This window comes from Varanus komodoensis, unplaced genomic scaffold (genome assembly GCF_004798865.1).
Source record: "Varanus komodoensis strain SLA01 unplaced genomic scaffold, ASM479886v1 scaffold3, whole genome shotgun sequence".
In the NCBI taxonomy this organism is placed as follows: domain Eukaryota; kingdom Metazoa; phylum Chordata; class Lepidosauria; order Squamata; family Varanidae; genus Varanus; species Varanus komodoensis.
Window position 1 is genome coordinate 29,719,544 of NW_025335761.1, and position 16,248 is coordinate 29,735,791.

A 16,248-nucleotide genomic window follows, 5' to 3' on the forward strand; every position below is an offset into this window, starting at 1 on the left:
AGCATCTGGGGTCATATGATACTTTGGAGACCTAGCTCCAATATCAGAAAACAGCTCTGCTGTCAAAGATGGAAATCCACACTCAGTGCATCCCCTCCCACAACATATACACACACTGCCTCCAGCATAGAAAGAACAACACTGGCTACTAAAGTGACCTTGTAGAAGAGGTATAGCAGGCTTTCTGGAAGGGCTGGAGAATGGTGATAAGATGTGACATACACTGATGGTGCCTCTACAGCCCAGCCTTCCCATCCCATGTACCACAGCCATCTAGCTTGCATTGCAGGGCTGGAAGAGCTCAGAGGGTAATGAATGCCACCCTAATATTGCATTTTAAGGCTCTAGTAAGTTACTTCTGTTAATAGTAAATCTAATGAAAGTCTAATTTTACAGAGATTGACAGAAAAAGTACAATTTCTGAAGGAGTCTTTACTAGTTTTTCCTTATCTCATATTTGGTTCTATATTTAATTATCTTGTTTTATACTACTGATCTGTATGATGTGCAGCAAAAGCTGTAATGCATGCCCTTTTGTTATGCCAGAGGACTTAAGTGCATGTTAAAATCATCAAACGCCTAAGGAAATTATGCCAGCTGCCTCCAATACAAACACTCCTGAACCCATTACCTTATTATGAACCAAAGTGAATTACAGCTGGTCCATCTGACTCTTCTATGGATTACCACTAGTGTCAATGTATCACAAAAAGTGATTTTAATATGGATATTACTCTGGCCATACGTGGCCTGCCTAGAGGATGTTCCTGTTACATGTTAATTGGGCTCTCAAACTAATCAGTACAGGTTTACATAAACTTATCAAAATAAACTTTACTTACGTTTCAAAGCATCGATCCACATTGTCTGACATCAAAAGCAGCATACATAACTGCTCCAGCGCTATAAGTTGCATGTCTCTTTCATCTCCTTGGCCCATCTGCAGCCACTCAAGTAATGTGTCAGGGTCCACATCTGCCATGGTTTTAAAGCGTTGCCTTTCCTTAAATTAAAAAGTAACCAACTTTTTAAATAAAATCCAGTCAGAACAACTTGAGCACAATAGGTTTTCCACTCTGAGAGGATCCCACGTTTCTGCAATCTTCACCTGAAAATAAAGAGCAATCCATTAAAAGATGTGTAGTTATTTTATTTATACTTCCTAGTTTTACCACAACATATTTTATACTCTTATTACTAGAGCACTGCAACTTCTGAACTAAATAATTGTGTACCAAAATTAACCAATTATGCAAATCAGAACAGGTGGCATCCAACTGATATATGATGGAAGGCATCCATGAATAGAAAAGGAAGAGGGATAATTTTCAGAATTCTCTTCTGCCAGTTTATATATTATTCCAGAAGATCCTCTAATCCTCTAGTGAAGATCTGGAAGCAGCAGGAGAAAGTTGCCAAAAATTACCACTTCCCACAGATACCTTGCATCAGCAGAAAAACATCAAGTGGATACCACCCAAAATATTTGTTGATTCTATTTGCTTCTGTTGGTCACAGAGAAGAGAAAAAAGATGGAGAATACAGGAATTACAAAACTAATATTTCAACAACAATCTCTTCTTAAATAATAATTTAGTTTTTTTCAGAGCTAGAACATCTTTTGAAGCACCTATGGTCTTACTCTTCCTTTGGCTTGTAAGCTACTAAAATAATGAGCCACTAAAAACAATCAAGCACAGTCCACACTGTAATTAAACCAAAATTTCAAATCCCCAAAAGGAACTCTTCCTGTTGCTAACAGGAACTCCTCAAAAGGAACTCTTCCTGAAATATTGCTAGCTCTATTTTAAGTATTTAACTCTTCAGTCATAATTTAAGAAAGCAGAAAATTTAGCAACTCAGATTACAACATCAGGCAATTCAGGTTATTCAAATGTGCTGTGGGGGTTTACTGCTTAGTGTGTTTAGGATTTCAGTTTAATCCTTTATGTCTCCAATTTGGATTAACAGAATTCAGTTCTGTGACTTATTGGTGTTCTGTGCACTAGGCAGCTTATTTTAATGTGGTAGCAGCATTAACTTTCCTTGAAGGGAAAAAAAGTTGAGATATTAATATAAATGTTTTCACACTCCTAAGCATCAGGTTTTGCAGTGGATGGGGGTTGTTTGTGGCATTTATTAAACTGCATCCTTATATATTTTACCTTATCACTACTATTTTTGCCTAACTGACCTAGAAATTTTATATGTATTGACAAACATTACTTCATTAACATAATGTTGATATGCTACTGTACCATTAGCATGCTTTTTTCATTAAGTTATTTTGAGGACAATTATGAAAAACTGGTATACATATAAACATACTTAAAATAAGTGATGCTTGATTTCTACCTGAAAGCTTCCTGGATTTGTTTGTATAACAGGAATCAAATGCTGTCTGTATTCAACTGGTATTCTACAGCACAATCCTTGATATGTCCCCAGTCCTCGGACCCACTCCCAGGTTTATATAGGATAATCTTTGTTCTTACATACATATAATTATTTAATTTTGTAAACTTAATCCTGTTGCTATTCCAACACAAACAGCAGTATTACTTGGCTCTCAACATAAAATCTCTTTATTGATGTAAAATCTGCCCTTCTATCCTTCCAAAAGTGGAATTACAAAAAATAGAAGGGTAACTACAGAGAATTTCTTGAGACAGTAAAATAATTAAAAGAAAGGGAGGAAGATTACTTTACAAGTATGGCTTTATACAGTTACTTGGTAGGCAAATTCTACCTGTTGTATTTACTTGTGATCAGTTAGTGTTTAAAAAGGTAATACAAGCTGCACAGAAAAAGAACTTCATAAAAAAACTTAATATACCGACTTCATGGCCTAAAACTATCTTTAAAAAAAATAGAAATCAGCCTCACTTACTTCAGCCAAATTTAGTACCATCTAAGTATGCTTAATTCTACCCAACAGTACTTCCTGTACAGTAAAACAAACAACTCTAACCTAGAAACTGGCGTAGGTTAAACATACATTTATTTTTGAGTAAAATCACCCTGTATCAAAAATATCACCCTGTATTTTATATTCGAGAAACCCAAGCATATGTTTTTCAAAAGCCTTAATGCTGTGTTTGCATACACACTTAACAAGAAATTCACTTTCAAAATACACAGCAAAGGGATGTGTTTAACATAGTCCCCCCACAGTCATATATGCTGGGAGAAAGGGCCCGAGTATTGTGTTGGAGCACATGCTTTGCATGTAAAGGGCTCTTAGGCTTAGTCTCTAGCACCTCTCAATAAAAAGATCTTAGACAGAGGTCTGGGAATGACCCATGACCCTGCCCATCCGAGGCCTAAACTTCACGAACAGATGATTTGACCATAACATAACTTCATAAGCTTATCTAAGTATTGGCTGTCTCCTCTATAGTAAGATTAAGTACGGATGTATTTTGCTTTTACAGACTTCGGAGTGTCTACCTCAACCATTAAGGATATCCACTCGCTTAATCACAAAGAAAGAACAGAAACAGCAAGAACCGGCACAGCCTCTCTCACCTGCAAGGCCCTAAAGCACGAGTCTGACAAACCTAGATGAACCCCACAGGACCACCAGCTTGCCTTTCCTCCTGCCAGGCCAAAGCAGGAGCAGGCCCAACAACACCCACTACTTAAGGGCAGGATGTCACTCGGAGCTCGACAGACGAAAGCACGAGCTGCCCTTCAGTCCATAAATTCTAGTTTTTCCAGGCCTACTGACCACCGCCGTGCCTGGGCTCTGCGTGATCTCTACCTACACACTTCCCCTCCCCTCCTCCACACACCCTTCTTCCGTTCTCCTTCTACCACACATCGCAGACATCCGCCCCACCACCGGCAGCGCCGTGTTAGAATCGCCTCAAGAGCCCGGCTTACTCCACGTTTCCTACCGGGGCGCGCCGGAGCACTCGCGTTCTCTGCAAGCCGCAGGCCTCGTAGGGTGACCCGGCCAGGCAGCTTAGGAAAGGCCGCCGCGAGGCCCACAGCGTTGTTTCCTCTTCGCCGGCGGAGTGACTTGCTCCCCCGCGGCGCCCGGACTTTTCCCTCAGCCGGCGCCGCCGCCGCCGCCGCCGCCGCTTTCTGGTGCCCTCCCCCCTCCCTTAGTCCATCGCCAGACGGCCTCGCATCCCGTCCATCTTGATCCTCCCGGCAGAAGATGGGGAGGGGGGAACGAGAGAAGCGAGCGCCACAGACACGAGAGGAGGAGGAGGAGCCCGCCAGCCTTGGAGCCAGGCCGAGGCCGAATCCCGGAGCAGCACAGGAGCGATGCGGGGAGCGGGCAGAGAGGGCGCTGCGGAGGTGGCCGCGCTCAGCCGGCCCTTTCGCTCCTTCGTAAGCTCTGTTTGCCTCCTCCTCTCCGTGCCACTATAACGCCGCAACAGAATGAATTAAATGACATTGATTTCGCACGGCGCGGCAAGCTTGATCTCTTATGGGCTCCCTTCCCCAATCCTAATTTTGGTAATATCTTCGTATCCTTGTGGAAAAAGACCGACAATTTTTTCAATGTCTTAGATTTAAAATGACACTTTAAACCCAATTTTTGTAAACTTGTGGACTACAGAGACCTTAATGCAGAAGGGCAATATTTCATATTTTTATTCTGCTGTTAAGGAGCTTAGGGTTCTTCCTCGTGCCACATTTTTATTGCCTCTGCGAGAGAGGTTAAACAGAGAGAATGGCTTGCCATGAGTTCCATCGCTGAGAAAAAAGTTGGGCCGATATGTTCCCAATCCTCAGCCTTCTCTTTTAACACCACACTAGCGGGTTTGTGTAGTGCAACACCACCAGTGTTTCAGATCACAAGTGAGTATTTCTCAGAAACGCCTGTATTTCCTTCTAGTGATCTGATACTACATGATTCTAAGCAACTGAATTTAACTAGGCTTTCCTATTTATTTAAAGAGAAGGCTGTCCTTCGATGCCATGGCTTTATGTGGTGCAACAACTTTTTTGTGATACAATCTTTTTTCCCCCCAAGATGAAATCTTTGATATTTGCTGACTCTTTCCCACTCCCCAAAATTGAAAATAGGATTTCTTATGACAGGAAATGAATATTGTACATATGGCCAAATTGTAATTTACAAGACATTATTTGACAATTTTCAAGGCTATGCTTTTCTACATGGCTCACAACATAGTAAGGCAATCTCTAAATACATATTATAAATCATACCATAATCTAACATACAAACATATCTAAAATATTGCTGCAAGAGAAAATAAAACAATATAAATAAAATGATACTAAAAGAAAATCAAAGAACATCAGCTCTTAAAACTAGCAGCACTTAATGGAGCAATGTCATGTCTGAAAGACATAGAATAGTTTGAATTCCAAGATCCAAGGTTAGAAATTGTTCTAATGTCAAAGCCTTCCCTCTGCCACTCCTCCCTTGCAGCTAGCTCAAGGGGGGGGGGGGGGAATGCCAGGTACTCTTTGAGGTCAGCAAAGTGACCAGAGTGGGAGAAAAGGGAGTACTGCAAGGAGAGAAAGAAACTGGAAATGTCAGAAAATGAGCTATCCAGACACCTCTGCAACCTTTCCCCACCTCTGAACAGGAAGAAAACCCATCTAGAACAAAATGCAAGCTGGGAATACAGGGAGATGAAGATTGTTTCGGCCACTACTACATCTGCATTGGATGACTTGTAAGCTACCTAGCCCAGGAGCTTATGGCAATCACCTTGGGACTGTACCCGAAATGCCGTAAGTAAAAATATTGTTTATAAGCAGTTTGGTATATATATAGATCTTGACCCCATTTAAAATATAACAATGTAGGTAAGATGTATACCTGTCAAGGGGGGAATTCCAGAAAAAAGTTTCCTTCTTTACATCCTACCAATCTAATACTTGATAGCAGGACTTTGGAAACTGATCTTAGAGGTCATTCAGGTTCATATGAGTTTAAAGGTTACCATCAACTCTTTAAATTGGATCTGGAAATGAAATGGCAACCAATGTACCTGATACCAGATAAGTGCTATATATTCTGGTTTCCTCTCTCCCACCAGCAACTGGTAATTGCATTCTGCACCAATTAAAGTTTCCAAATAATCTTCAAAAGCAGCCCCATGTAGAGTACATTAAAACTGTGTTGAGATACCCAAAGAATGTACTGCTGTAGCAACATCTGCTTTCTCTAGATAGGATTCTAGTTGCCTAAGCTTATTAAAGTCATTCCAATAATAAACCAACAGATCCTGCATACCCATCAACAACTCACATCCATCCAAAGCAGTCTCAGCTAGTTCCAATAACACAGGCCAATCAGTTTGAACTTTTTAGTAGAAAAATCTAGCAATTCTTCAATAAGAACAGTAGGTACAGTTGTGTTGTCTTTTGTATGAAGGTGGTTGGAAACAATAGTTACTACATTGTTAAAATGTACTACATCATAACGATAATTGACATGAAAGATCTAAAAACATTTATGTTGTGATAAGTTTTGGATTGTTATTTTCTAACAGTTGCTGTACAGCATATCATTTCATTCATTGGATGGCCAAAGCCTTGAGGAACATCTTTAGGCAGTAACCATAAATGCATTTCCCATCCTTGGAGAATTCATTCTTCAACATTGAAGAGAATGGAGCAACTCCTACTCACATATTGGACTCACTGAATTGGGCCTATTTGGTACAAGGGATGAATTAGTTTATACATGGATCCCTGTAGCTTATTGCTTGCTGAATTTCTCTTTCCTAGTTGCATCCTTCAAAATGTAATGGATAATAACAAGAGGATGTCTGTCTGCTTTTCAGTGACATGGTGTAAAACCTGTGAAACTTGAAACTTGCAATGTGTACCAAAGGGACTGTCAGGATGTTAACCTCAGGCTTATGTTGTTGTTTTTAAGTATTAATTGATTTTAACTAATTGATTTAAAATGTGCGTCTATGTTTGAAGTGTACCGTTATCATCTTCAGTAACTAGGTGGTGCATCTCCTTTACTAGCACATAATTTTGCACTTATTACATTATCACACCAGAAATGAATATTCTGAGAGAAAGGGTTATAGGCTGCTTCCTCCCCATTGTTATGAGGAAGCAATCCCTCTGAGGAATGAACAGACCCCTTCTTCAGGAGACAGCAGGGGTGCAGCACAGTACGGGATCTGCCTAGGTCCCTAGGAGCATCAGCAATCATTGCTTTACTCAGACTGGGCCAGTACAATGTACCCAACTGTGATACCTGCTTATGTGTGCTTCAAGGCTTCTCTAAAACAATCCAAGGGTTGTTTCAACCTGTACAGAGTTAAGTCCATTTATGAGCAGACTTTTATATGAAAATCTTCAAAGCTGAAATTCTGAAGTTCTTTTACATAAGACATTATGTAAAAGACTGTTTGAATAAAATTAAAGGAGTATATACTTAAGATAATGTGTATAGGTTTTTTTAATTGTAAAACTCCTAATTTATGTTTCACAGGAGGATCATTCAGTAGGTACTGCCTATTCAGAATGATCTGTTTATAATGATTCCATTGAATCAATAATGAGTCAAACATTAAAAATAAAAACTTCCACATTCAGGCTCCCTTGGTCATCACAATAGTTGACTTAGTAGAGTTGTATACTAAGGACATCAGTTTGGTTAATAACACAAAGAATGTAATAATTAGTCACAAAGAATGTAATAATATAATGAATGTAAGATTAGAGTATATTCAAATATTACTGGTGATTATTCTTCTTGTAGTCACCAGAAAAACAGGTGTATTCAGAGAACATGAAGACAACAGAAGTTCTTCCACTTCACAGGGGAACAGCCAGTCATGTGTCATGGTCCTAAGATCACTTAGACATCATCTAGTTATAGACTTTAGTTAGAGTGACATGTGATGTGTCTCTGTAATTTTAAATATAAAGTGAAGGGGCTTGCGTAGCTCAATGAAGCTATGAGCTATGTCGTGCAGGGTCACCCAAGATGGACAGGTCATAGCAGAGAGCTCTGAAAAAACGTGATCCACTGGAGAAGGAAATGGCAATCCACTCCAGTATCTTTGCCATGAAAACCCCATGGACAGTACCAAAAGGCAAAAAGATATGACGCCGGAAGATGAGCCCCTCAGGTCGGAAGGTGTCCAATATGCTACTGGGGAAGAGCGGAGGGCTAGTACTAGTAGCGCCAGAAAGAATGAAGCGACTGGGTCAAAGCCGAAAGGACACTCAGTTGCTGATGTATCTGGTGGTGAAATGAGAGTCCGATGCTGCAAAGATCTATACTCCATAGGAACCTGGAATGTAAGATCCATGAATCAAGGCAAGCTGGATGTGGTCAAACAAGAGATGACAAGACTGAACATCGACATCTTAGGAATCAGTGAACTAAAATGGACAGGAATGGGTGAATTTAATTCAGATGACCATCAGGTATACTACTGAGGGCAAGAACCCTCAGAAGAAATGGAGTAGTCTTCATAGTCAATAAAAGAGTAGGAAAAGCAGTACTGGGATACAATCTCCAAAATGACAGAATGATCTCAGTTCGAATCCAAGGCAAACCATTCAACATCACAATAGTCCAAGTCTATGCCCCAACCACTGGTGCTGAAAAGGCTGAAGTTGACCAGTTCTATGAAGGCCTACAACACCTTCTAGAATTAACTCCAAAAAATGATGACCTTATCATCATGGGGGATTGGAATGCTAAAGTAGGAAGCCAAAAGATAACTGAAATAACAGGCAAGTTCGGCCTTGGAGTGCAAAACGAAGCAGGGCACAGGCTGGTAGAATTTTGTCAAGAGAATACGATGGTCACAGCAAACACTCTTTTCCAACAACCCAAGAGACGACTCTACACATGGACATCACCAGACAGTCAACACAGAAATCAGATTGACTATGTGCTGTGCAGCCAAAGATGGAGAAGCTCTATACAGTCAGTAAAAACTAGACCAGGAGCTGACTGTGGCTCAGATCATGAGCTTCTTGTTGCAAAATTTAGGCTTAAATTGAAGAAAGTAGGGAAAAGCACTAGGCCACTCAGGTATGACCTAAATCATATCCCTGATGAATATACAGTAGAGGTGACAAATAGGTTTAAGGAATTAGATCTGATAGACAGAGTGCCTGAAGAACTATGGATGGAGGTTCGCAACATTGTACAAGAGGCAGCAACTAAAACCATCCCAAAGAAAAAGAAATGCAAGAAAGCAAAATGGCTGTCTGAGGAAGCTTTACAAATAGCTGAGGAAAGAAGGGAAGCGAAAGGTAAGGGAGAAAGAGAAAGATATAAATAATTGAATGCAGAATTCCAGAGAACAGCTAGAAGAGATAAGAATGCCTTCTTAAATGAACAGTGCAAAGAAATAGAAGAAAACAATAGAATAGGGAGGACCAGAGATCTCTTCAAGAAAATTGGAGATATGAAGGGAACATTTCATGCAAAGATGGGCATGATAAAGGACCAAAATGGCAGGGACCTAACAGAGGCAGAAGAGATTAAGAAGAGGTGGCAAGATTACACAGAAGAACTATACAAGAAAGAGCTTAATGTCCCTGACAACCACAATGGGGTGGTCACAGACCTTGAGCCAGACATCCTGGAATGTGAAGTCAAATGGGCCTTAGGAAGTCTGAGCAATGAACAAAGCTAGTGGAGGCGACAGTATTCCAGTTGTGCTATTCAAAATCCTAAAAGACGATGCAGTAAAAGTACTACACTCGATAAGCCAGCAGATTTGGAAAACTCAACAGTGGCCACAGAATTGGAAAAGGTCAGTTTACATTCTGATCCCAAAGAAGGGCAATGCCAAAGAATGTTCAAACTACCGCTCCATTGCACTCATTTCACGTGCTAGCAAAGTTACTCTCAAAATCCTACAAGCTAGGCTCCAGCAGTATGTGGACCAAGAACTACCAGAAGTACAGGCAGGATTTCGAAGAGGGAGAGGAACTAGAGATCAAATTGCCAATGTACGCTGGATCATGGAGAAAGCTAGGGAGTTCCAGAAAAACATCTACTTCTGCTTCATTGACTATGCTAAAGCCTTTGATTGTGTGGATCACAACAAATTGTGGCAAGTTCTTAAAGAGATGGGAATACTAGACCATCTTATTTTTCTCTTGAGAAACCTATATGCGCATCAAGAAGCAACAATGAGAACTGGACATGGAACTACTGATTGGTTCAAAATTGAGAAAGGAGTTCGGCAAGGCTGTATACTGTCGCCCTGCCTATTTAACTTATATGCAGAGCAGATCATGAGAAAGGTGGGGCTAGATGAATCGCCAGTTGGAATTAAGATTGCTGGGAGAAATATCAACAACCTCAGATATGCAGATGATACCACTTTAATGGCAGAAAGTGAAGAGGAACTAAAGAGCTTCTTGATGCAGGTGAAGGAGAAGAGCACAAAAGTTGGCTTGAAACTCAAAATTAAGAAAACTAAGATCATGACATCCGGTCCTCTCACTTCCTGGCAAATAGATGGGAAAGAAATGGAGGTAGTGACAGACTTTATTTTCCTGGGCTCCAAGATCACCACAGACAGGGCCTGCAACCAAGAAATTAAAAGATGCTCGCTCCTGGGCAGGAAAGCTATGGCAAATCTAGACAGCATACTAAAAAGCAGAGACATCACCCTGCCGACAAAAGTGCATATAGTCAAGGCTATGGTTTACCCAGTTGCAATGTATGGCTGTGAAAGCTGGACCATAAGGAAGACTGAGCGCAAAAGGATTGAGGCCTTTGAATTGTGGTGCTGGAGGAGACTCCTGCGAGTCCCTTGGACCCCAAGGAGATCAAACCGGTCAGCCTAGAGAGATCAAGCCTGACTGCTCTTCAGAAGGCCAGATAGTGAAGATGAAACTCAAATACTTTGGCCACTTAATGAGAAGGAAGAACTCCCTGGAGAAGAGCCTAATGCTGGGAACAATAGATGGCAAAAAAAGAAGGGGACGGCAGAGGATGAGGTGGCTAGATGGAGTCACGGAAGCAGTTGGTGTGAGCTTAAGTGGACTCCGGGAGATGGTGGAGGACAGGAAGGCCTGGAAGAATGTTGTCCATGGGGTTGCGATGGGTCGGACACGACTTCGCAACTAACAACAACAACAACAACAACAAGATATACTCTTTTCCTTTCTTTTTAGGCAAAACAGGACAGTTACCTGTTAATCAAAACTGAGCAGAAATTGTGGAAGCATGTTGGCTATATAATATTTTGGACTATGTAGGGGTATCCTTAGGGATATAAGATTGGGGCTCTAATCATATTATGATATAGAATATGTAGTCTTTAGGGGTACGATCCTAAACCCCACCTGTTGATCTTAGTGGAATTTATAGCTGAATAAATGTGCATAAGATGAAATCAGATGATTCATCTTCTACATGCTTGCTAGAGATAGATGCAAGCTAAGTGAAAAAAATGCAGGGGGTTTTTTTCCCGATTTATATCCTGCCTTTTTCCTTTTTCCCGATTTATATCCTGCTTACATCATTCTCCACCTCCATCTTATCCCCACAACAACAACCCTGTGAGGTAGGTTGGGCTGAGAGTCTGTGACTGGCCCAAAGTCATCCAGTTGGCTCCATGGCCGAGCAGGGACTCAAACCCAGGTTGCCTGAGTCCCAGTCCCACGCTCTTAACCACTATGCCACACTGGCTCTCTGTTTTCTGTTGCAGTGAAAACATCATTGGTTGTGTGGCCAAGTTGGGAACAAAAGCCTCAATATCCTGAAACCGTTCATTTTGGCTTGAATTGATTCGGCTTGAATTGATTAGTTTGACTTGAATCAATTCATCTTGAATTGATTCAGACCATCCAGGAAGCCATGACAATGCTGGGGTTCATGTGTTTGAAGAGAGAGGGAGTATTTTGAGGGAGATTGATGGCAATGTGTCTTTTACTGTCATTTTTAAAATTTAAATATTCAGCATACTTTTTGATTACACTTTGTATATACCCTCAAACTTAATTCATTTCAGGAGGCCATATTTGCAGTTTAAGTTTCCCAAAATGGATATTATTTAGGGTCTGGGAACATATTAATTCATTTTAGATTATTTCTAATGGGGAAAATTGCATAGGACTTGGGACGATTCAGGGTTCAAATGACCTCCTGAAACGAATTAAGTTCGAAGTATCAGGCACAACTTTAGTTAAGAATATTTCTCAAATTTAAGATCCAGAGGTTCCACTTATCATTCTATTCATACATGAACCTAGAAAGCAAATACAATATTGTTTTATGGAACACTTTCTGTTCAGAGGTCCTTCAATATCCTTCATTGTTGCTGTGTATGCAACTTTTTTGTTTTAACAGGTTTTTTGGGGGGTGTATGTGTTTAAATTTGCTGTTTTAAAAAGTTTTATCTACTTCTTTAAAAAATATCTTAAACATTTAAACTTAAATATATCAGAATCTGAAAACCAGCCAAAGAGGGAGTTGAAAATGTCAACCCACTAGCGTAGCTGCTTTGGGAAAAGGCAATCTCCATCTTAGGCATACTTAGGAAAGGAGCTGAAAATAAATTTGCCAGCATCATACTTCCCTTATAGAAATCTCTTGTGCAACCTCACTGGGAATATTGTGTACAGTTACAGTCGCAGAATCTCTAAAAGGATATTGTAAAAAGTGCTGAAAAGGGCCATTGAAATTATCAAGGGGCTGGAGCAGCTCTTCTATGAAGAAAAGGTTACAACAGTTGTGATAATTTAATCTAGAAAAAAAGGGAATAAAGTAGAGAGGGAGACTTTTTTTTATCCCTCTTCCATAATATTAGAACCCAATGTTAGCTCATGAAGTTGTTTGGTGGGAGATTCGGGAGACAGAAAATGAAATACTGTTCTTCACACAATACATAGTTAAGGTGCAGAATTTACTTCCACAGGAGGTAGTGCTGGCCATCACTTTGGATGATTTTAAAAGGGGAAATGGATAAATTCAAGGACAATACTGCTGTCAGTGGCTTGTAATCTTTATGACTCCAGTAATATGCTTATGCCTAGAGACGGTATACTTATCTATTATTATTTATCAAATTTATATAAAACCCCCCCATTAGCATCATCCTGTCTGGGTGACCAATAAAAATGTCAACAATAACATTAAATAAAATAATACTGTTAAAACTTTATAATAATTAAGATAAAATACAGTATATATGATAAGACAAAATGTAAATTGATAAAATTAATGCATTAAAACCAGTGCTGTCAATATAGATGGTTTAAGTACTGCCATAGGTGCATCAAAAGAGAAAAGTTTTCATCAGGTACATAAAACTCAGTAAAGTAGATGCCTGATGAATCTCCAATGGCAGGGCATTTCACAATTGGGGTGCCACCACAGAAAAGACCCTTCTCCTTGCAACCTCCCCTTTAAACTTCTTGGGGAAAGGAACTCAGAGGATGGCCCCAGTTGACAATCTTAGACAATGGGCAGGAATGTATTGAGCAAGGTGCTCCCTAAGATAATGTAGTCTCAAGGTGTGTAGGACTTTATATGTCATAGTCAAAACCTTGAATTCAGTTCAGACTGGAATAGGCAGTCAGTGCTGTCGATGGAGGACCACTGTAATATGTTAATAAAAACTGGTCCTCGTCAGCAACCACACTGCCCTGTTTTGAATCATTTGAAGAGTTCAGACTGTCTTCAAGGGAATCCCCATGTACAGTGCATTAGAGTATTCCAATCTGGAGGTTACCAGTGTATGAATGACTGTGGCAAGACTACCCTCATCCAAGTAGAGGCATAGTTGGTAATTCAGACCGAACTGATAAAAGGCACCCCTGGCAGCCGAGTCCACATGAACAACCAGGGAGAGCTTCGGGTCCAGGAGTCACCCCAGATTATAAACCTTGTCCTTTAGGGGGAGTGCAACCCCATCCAGAACAGGTTTACACTCTCCCAGTTGAAATGGAGATTTAATCACCAACAGCACTTCTATCTTATCAGGAGTGATCTTGAGCTCGTGGGCCCTCATCCAGTCCATTACTGAGACCAGACACTGATTGAGGTTAGACTCAATCTTCCCAGCCAGGTGAAAACGAAAGGTAGAACTGAGTGTCACTGGCATATGGATGACACTTCAGTCTAAACTTCCAGATGACCTTTCCCAGCAGTTTCATGTAGATGTTTAAAGGCATGGGGGATAGTCGAATCCTGTGGAACTTCATGACACAAGTGCTGTGGCGCAGAGTGATAATCCCCCAGCTGGACCATCTGAAGACAGTCTGTGATGCAGGAGGGGAGCCAGCGCAACGCAGTGCCTCCAACTCCCAAACTGGGCGACTGCTCCAGCAGGATGGCATGGTCAATAGTATTAAAAGCCGCTGAGAGGTCCAGGAAACTCAACAGGGTTTCACCCCCATCTCTTTCCCAGCAAAGGTCATAGGGCAGCCAAGGCAGTTCCAGTCCCAAAACCAGGCCTGAAACCCAATTAAAATGGATCAAGATAATCTGTATACCATTTGCTGGGGAACTTGAGTGGAAAGTACTGTTGCACTGATGTCCTGCATATCCCATAGGCAGCTGGTTGGCCACTATGAAACAGAGTATTGATCTCAGTAGACCCTTGGTCTAATCCAGTATTACACTTCTTATGTCCTAAAACGGTGTTGGATTCTTGTGCTGCTGTCTTGTTACAATTTTAGTTTGTTGTGCTTTTTATTGATAGTTTGTTTTTATATAATTTTTGTTTACATCATCCATTGCCTAATTGAAACAAAATTTCTAAGTGAAATACAAACAGTACAGCAAAAACCATAATAAATATATATATAAAACTTAGATGAGACATTATAATGATAAGGCAGAAAAGATCAACCCAAATGGTTGGTGCCTGTCTACTAGTAGAGCATTCTAGACAGTGGACCAGTAATTTCTGTATTTTATTTCTTGTAATTAAAGCTTGACAAAATTGATACATTTACAGCAAAATAATTATAGGATTCTTGTGTTGTTTACTATTCAGTTACCCAGTTCACACATAATGATAATCCGGTACTGAAAAACATATGAGTTGTTTGTTGCACACGCAGGAAAGAGAGAGACTGATTCCCATGTAACTGCCACATCTACTTTTACTCTGTAATGCATAATTGGCTCCTTCAGTGGTTGTTAAGCATGGCATCTGAATCCAGTCCAATGAGATCTTTGGGAGCTGTGGTTAACCCACGGTTTGCTCTTGGACACCACACTGAACAACATATGAAAAAGTTGATCGTAGCTTGTTGAGTAAAAGGGAAGTTGCAGGTATGCAGGAGTCTGTCTCCTCTCCTGCTCATGCACAACAACCCATAGGTTGGGAGGAAATTATGAGAATGATAAAACAAAATATGTGATATTTCATTATTTAGATTTTACCTAAAAACAGTTTTATCAAGCACACTTACCTTTTTAATTGTTGTTGGTTTCTATGTAATGTCATTTTTGCTTAGCCTTATTTGTAAAACATTGCATGGTTGGGAAGAAGCTCATGTTTCAAGATGTATCAAATGATTCTAGGATTCAGAAATCTGAGTATAGTATGAGTACTCTGGGTGACCCCATAGCTCTTGGCCACATAGCTTGGAATGACAATGCTTTCCAAGTATAAACAGAACAAAACATGTTTATTATACTTGTAGTCAGATGCTGCTCTAGCCCTGTTTTACTCCCAGCTAGCTCAGAATGCTTAAGATTTGTGTTTTCCAGAAACACATTACTAACCTGAGATAGTTTACCAAATAACTCTTTATGTTAAAGAAACAGATGTTTCAATTTATTCAGCTTTTTAGAGAGAAAAGTTTTTTCCTGTCTCAGGTTATTCTTCAGATACAGTGAAAGGAATGGTTAAGATGAGGTACTTACTTGATTTATCCACTAAAGTGCATCTGTAGCAATGTCTGGCCTTGTTTTCAAACATCTTCTTGAATAATACTCTCATCCAGGAAAAAATTATTCCCACTAGAAATTTCTGTAATTTAATAGTTTAGGTGAAGCCTTCTATAAAAATAATAACATTTCTCTCTTGGTTTTACTGGTGTCCCTTCTTTGGGAGTCTAAATAGAGAGTCAGCTTCTTGGCTTTCCTCTCATGTCACTGTCTGTAATCTTGGATCCTGGCAGTCACAAGTGCAACTCTACGTCAGCTGAAAACTACAGTGTTTACCATTCACCAGCTTGTGCAATGTGCTGCAACACAGTGTGTGTTAAAGGTTGCTTATTACATTCTTTAAGTATTTTGATTAGTCATGTTGATGAGATTTTGCCTGAAGATATGTAACATAGACCTTAAAT

At 40.2% G+C, this 16,248-nt stretch overlaps 1 protein-coding gene across 10 annotated transcripts in view; it reads right to left on the reverse strand.

Annotated features, from left to right (window-relative positions):
• The window catches only part of HECTD1 (HECT domain E3 ubiquitin protein ligase 1), an 83,352-nt gene extending 67,360 nt beyond the window's left edge, over window positions 1-15,992 (reverse strand). For 6 of the 10 annotated variants that reach the window (XM_044435685.1, XM_044435680.1, XM_044435681.1 and 3 more), the window contains exons 1-2: window positions 3,900-4,210; window positions 843-1,108 (exon numbers count right to left, since the gene is read on the reverse strand). In XM_044435685.1, coding sequence (XP_044291620.1) covers window positions 843-982 — 140 coding nt within the window. In that variant the 5' untranslated portion in view covers window positions 983-1,108; window positions 3,900-4,210. Of the gene's footprint in view, window positions 1-842; window positions 1,109-3,528; window positions 3,547-3,899; window positions 4,211-15,820 lie in introns of those variants that run through there. The other 4 variants (XM_044435677.1, XM_044435683.1, XM_044435684.1 and 1 more) reach the window with 4 other exon arrangements.
• Window positions 15,993-16,248: the final 256 nt, after the last annotated feature.